Below are 5957 nucleotides of genomic sequence, written 5' to 3' on the forward strand. Positions count from 1 at the left end.
AAGTAAATAATAATAAAGATAGTATCACTTGGGTTTTACTTTTTATTTTGATAGTAGAATTTAACTTGGCGCCACAGTTGTTAATATCAATTCTTTTATACAAGTGATACATATCATAAAATTAATATTTATTATTTATTTAATTTGACATGGTATAAAGATAAATTACACTGCAACTAATAATAGTCCCAACATTCCCAAAAATAATCGCATGTAGGATAGTTGTGATAAATTCTTTAATCTTTGGAGAGGTAGAACTTATTTCCAATTTAGCAGCTTGAAGCTCATAGTGCTCATTGTACCATTAACGTTAACTATCTTTTTGCAAGAGTCGTAAAATAAAATTATAAATAGTTTTATTTTTCTAATATTAGTCAGTTTGACAAAATTTTAAATGCACAATATACTTCATTTTAATTTAGAATGCGTTCCATTTGGTACTCACAATGCTCGCAAGTATTCGTTCTTATTTAACATTTGATAAACATAGATAAACAAGAATGAAATGATTCCATGATAGTTGCAAGCGTCATATGGAATGCACCATTAGTCATTCTTCTTTTACATTGTTTAAATTTTTGATAGATATAGAGATTTAGAATTACATATAGTTTTCCAAAATCTACACCATCCTGGGGAGGATTATAATAATTATTTATTCTCTTTTCATTTTTTTTTGTATATTTAAAGGTAGGTCTTAAGGTCTTCCGAAATTGTTAACGTTGATTGGCCTCAAATATTTATTATTAGAAATACCTTGTACTGCATTAAAGAATGCATTGCTAATGGAATTGTGTTCATAAGAGTTTGCATAATAGTGATAGAAAGAAAGAAATATTTATCATTAAATGTATGTGGCTAAAGAACAGAACTTACATTAAAAATTGAAAAATCAATCTTTATCGAATGTAATTTTTGAAGGTTTTAAAACTTAAATACACAGAGAAATTTTCTATTAAAAATTCTTGTAACGTGAAGATTTATTTAAAAAGTTGTAAATTAGATATACATTGAAAAGTTATAAAATAGATACATTTTTACAGTTCTTTTTCTGCATTATTATAAAAATTTGATGTGATCTTTAGTTTTATTTATCTATATTTAAAAACACAACAGAAAACTTATTATGAATAAATGATATAGCAAAATATGAATAAAATATCAATTTTATATCTTTATAAGAGAACAAAATTAATCACAATTTGTAAAATAGATCGGTCTGTACATGCTTTATATATTTAACATGTTTTTTCACGCATGTTTAACATTATGTTGATGATTTTATTATCTGATATCACATTTTTATTTTATTGTCAACTTACAATAAAATTAAAAGTTATTGTTAATCTTCATATTTATTGACACGATAAACAATATTAGTGATCCCACGTTTGTTATACGAGACTTTCTTTTTTACCAAATCTCAAACATGTATCTATTTCACTTTAAGTGCAAAAAGTGTACTCTTGTTTATGTTTAAAAAATAGATCAGTTTATTTCTTCATTTATGATAAATCGAAGCGAAATATACATATATCACGAACATGCAATGTCAACAGTTCGTATAAAAGCTTCTAATTTTTCTGTTAATAAATTAAGATAAGCATCGAAACCGTTGCTTATCTTAATTTATTAAGCGCGAAACGAGATCTCTTTATCTCGCAACAATTTCCGGTGCATCGCACTTTCGTTTGAATTCTAATTTGAACGCGGTTAAAATGTAGATTGATAATATTGTTAACTTTCTCTTGCCGTTCGTGTATAGTGTAACCCGCATGAGTTTAAATACGATGTAATATTAAGTATACACAGAAAAATATAAAATAGCTCTCCCTCCCCCTCTCTCTCTGATTTCTTTATCGATACACTTGGAGCACGAAAGTAAATGCAGAAGCCCTTTTTTTTGTTCCTTCCGACCACATGGTTGTTGGAGAGTTGAATGGGAGCGGCAAGTATTTCACTACCTAGGGACGGTAAAAACCATAATTCGGCCCTTATGAAACGCAAATTTGATGTACAATCCATGATGATTGCGCTTATAATCCACAAATGATTCTATCCGCGCGTTCGCGAGATTATTTTGAACAATTATAGCTGCTACTTCAACTTAAGCTATAATGAATAATTTTTGTGCACTATTCAAAATTATAAACAAGAATATCGATTATTAAGTTGATTTCTAAAAATATACTACTCTAAAGGGAACAATTTGTGTATTTTGCACACGCATCACTGCCATAGGCTTGAAAAGGATGATTATACACATTTCTGTGCATTTCATTCTTTGTTTGAGAGAGTATTTAAATACAAATGAAAGCCCCTAGAGCATGAAATATTGTAGTAATATTTCAATAGTGCGCATATTATAAAAATTGCAGCAATATTTCTGTAATATTGAAATTATAATATTTTATTGGAAATATTGCAACAATATTGCAAAATATTGTAATTTTAATATTTTGTAGAAAATATTGCATTATACAATATTATTGTAATATTATAATTCAGTAAGTAAGTACGCGGTCCCGCCACTAGAGAGATGCGCTTCTCATAAGAAGAAAACGTCCTATAAGAAGAGGTACGCAAATCGAGTTAGCAAATCTCCGTGGATATTCTTAACCTTTTTTGAGATGTGTTCGGATTCTCACTCGGATGTTCTCTGGATGTCACATCATCCTTGTATCAGTAAATAACAAGGATGGAGTGATACCTGGGTGGCACTCGAGTGAGAATCGGAACATAGCCTTGGATGTGCTTTCTAGGTTTCCGAATATTTTTTGATCATAACTTTATTGTATGTATTTTGGAGTATGATACTAAACAATAATATGTTAGCAATTAATAGAACTAGAGTAAATATTGAATATTGCATAAGGTTATAGCAATATTTTATTTTTGCGGATATAAGAATATTGCTATAATATTGCAGCAATGTTTTATAAAATATTACAATCTTTCAAAATAATATTGCTGCAATATTACTGCAATATTTCGTGCTGTAGGGGAGAGGAGCTACCGCGATTTCGCAAAATCAAAAATTCAATAGAGAAATACATCTGTAAACTTATTGTTAGCGTATAAAGTTTTCGCATTTAAAAAATATATGAATTAGGAGTTTAGAAAATGTTTACCAGAAACAAAGGAATTAAAAAGTTCCCCCCTCTGCTCCCTCCTCTCTCTTTCTCTCTCTAAAGAGGAAGTTAATCGATGGCTTGCAAGGCTGCTTGTCCGCGCGCAATGAGCAACGCTGATGATTCGTGACTAATTCGCGTAATGCTATCGTGGAGAGAAAGAGGGGCGCGGGCAATTTCCATGAAAGTGAAAACACCGAGCGAGAACTTTCTTTCTGGCTTCGCATAGCGCTATTTCACTTCCTGTGCGCGTAACCTCGCGCTCTCCCGCCGTCGCGTCGCCGCTGCGTTTCTATGCAGCTTTTACCCGACGTGGCGCGACGGTGTTTTTACGTAACTCGTAGCCGCGAAAGAAAGTTTCCACGAGTAGAGGTGAACATCCTCCTCTCCCGTCTAACAACTAATATCGTCGCGACTGATTACCGAACCGTAATGAACGTTTCCAATTGAGGACGCCGCGTAAATGTCCGTCTCGTGCAAAATTTTCACGAATTTTTACTTATTAACTTTCCCGAATTGATGCCAAACAGAGTTACTGACGCTGGCTTTGTAAAGCCGATTTAATTTATGTTATTTAAAAGGCACTAATTAATTACAAGGAATCAAAATAGCATAATTTATATTTTTAAAAAATGAATACTTAGTATGTTTTAATAAAAATAATTCAAAAATTTGCAAATGTAACATTTAAAAAAATTGAATTGTTTGACATTTTCGATAAAGAGATTTATATATTGAGTGGGTTCAATGAACATCTCTAGAGGGCTTAAGCTCTCTATCTCCGTATTATAATAATTTAATAATAAATAAAAAAAAGCATAGTAAGCCATCACAAGGTTTTTATGCAAAAACTTTATTCAACAATTTGTTTGATTTATTTTAATATATACATAAATTGTTGAACGGATTTTACTCAAAGACCTTGTGGTAGCTCACATGCTTCTTTTTATTTTTATTTTTTATCATTATTTATTTTGTAAAAAAGACCTTACCTTTTATGTTTATACAAAATTTAATAACTTTGTAATTTCACACCGAAAAATAAAAATCATATGTAAAATAATAAAACGCAGAGAAAACACAGTGTTATAAATTATAAAATTATAAATAGAATACTATTCAAAAGTCAGATGTGAATTACAGATCCTTTAAAATTAGCTTTGTTTTGAACTTTTTCCGCTCTTTTCGGTTGCCTTGCGCTCTCTACTGCTCTCCGAGGTGCTGAAAGTGTGACTACGGCTACACTTTGTCAGGCGTACTGCTATCGCCGCTACCGTAGGCGTACACGTGGTCGTATTTATAATCAATAATAGTGGGGGCTTGTTCTTTGTACCTGCATTGAATTTACATCGATTGTTCGTTCTTTTTCTTTCTAAAGCACAATTGTACGATTATTTTATTTTAAGTGCATAAATTCGACAGTTCAGCCAAAGAAAAACAGGCTAAATAATAGTATGAATTAGTGTATGCTCGGTGCAAGAGGTCCATGTGAAAGGAACAGACTTATCAATGGCAGATGAAGGCAGTGATACATCGGACGACAGTTTGGACGTGAGAAGCGAGAAATTCGATCCGTTAAAGGCATTATATTCACCCAAAGTGCGACTGGCATCTTCCGTGCCGATGTATGACAATATTTCGAAATTCGAGTCCGTTCTGAAAGGCATCAATGTGTCGACGAAAGTGCGTATTGCTCACTGCCTTGTGCTTTTGTCAAGCGCTGATTTCTTCTAATACAAATCTATCAGAGCAAAATTACCGAAAAGAATCCATCGAAAGTGTCAAATCGTACAAGTTAGAGATCATGAAAATTGTTAGACTCGTAAACATAAAAAAATTTATGCGAAATATCAGAACATGTACTACCTAACCTAACATAACCTGACTTGTGGTCTGTTTTCCTGCACTAGACTGCTTTAGAACTCTTTCTCGCTTTCGATAAATATCAAACGTATATCTATCTCACTTTAAGTTCCAAAAGTATACACTAGTTTAGCGACAAAAAACAGATCTTTGATTTAATAGGTTGATTTGAGTTGAGATCTAGAATGTAGGTTTAATTGAAGCTTAAGTTTCTGAGTTAATGCCAAAATCTGTAAAACAATTATTGACACTGGATCCGTGAAACTCTGTCATTTAATATAAATTAATTAATTTCAAGGCATCATATGATATAACTTGTATAAAAAAGAATAAATATTAAGTTCATTTTAATATAAGAATAATCCAAATTTGCAGATGTAACATAAAGAAAATTGAATTGCTTGACATTTTTTACAAAAAGATTTATAATTCAGTGAGTCTAACAGACCCATGTTAACTCCAGAGAATCTTATTACGAATTTTAAAATCCGTAATGCTTAGAACAGCAAACATTGTTGTTGAACCGTTCGTCCAAATTTAATACGTATATACAAAAATATCTAAAGTACAGTTTAAGACAGTAAAATAGTAGTTGCCTCTAAGAGACTGATATCACACAAGATGTGTAAATAATTTATTCTATACAGATATTAATATAAAAGTATTAATAATAATATTTGCGTGATAACTTTTCTCATTAGATCTATAGCGCGTAAACTGTCAATACTTCCAATATGTTCTACATAACATTTTCATGTAAGTTGATTGTAAAAATTCTCTTTAAGGAAGTTTTCACCGTTTTTAGCCCGTTTTTAGCCCGCGCGAACGGTTAATTTGAGTGGTGAAAACGTGCATTTTGCTCAGTGAGTATGACTCCGTTTTTAGGTCGCAAACAGGAACTTTTCCGTAAAAATGAGTGGTTAAAACGGATTGCACTCATGCAGGACACGAGTATATCTGAGT

At 31.5% G+C, this 5957-nt stretch overlaps 2 protein-coding genes across 5 annotated transcripts in view; one reads left to right on the plus strand and one right to left on the minus strand.

Moving 5' to 3' along the window:
• Eip74EF (Ecdysone-induced protein E74) overlaps positions 1 to 5957 on the minus strand; it is a 324734-nt gene that overhangs the window by 212938 nt on the left and 105839 nt on the right. The window lies entirely within an intron of this gene.
• The window catches only part of Lsm11 (U6 snRNA-associated Sm-like protein LSm11), a 60949-nt gene continuing 59477 nt past the window's right edge, over positions 4486 to 5957 (plus strand). The window contains exon 1 of the mRNA XM_018510271.1: positions 4486 to 4814. Coding sequence (XP_018365773.1) covers positions 4641 to 4814 — 174 coding nt within the window. The 5' untranslated portion in view covers positions 4486 to 4640. The remainder of the gene's footprint in view (positions 4815 to 5957) is intronic.

Source organism: Trachymyrmex cornetzi, unplaced genomic scaffold (assembly GCF_001594075.2).
Source record: "Trachymyrmex cornetzi isolate Tcor2-1 unplaced genomic scaffold, Tcor1.1 scaffold33, whole genome shotgun sequence".
Classification (NCBI taxonomy): Eukaryota; Metazoa; Arthropoda; class Insecta; order Hymenoptera; family Formicidae; genus Trachymyrmex; species Trachymyrmex cornetzi.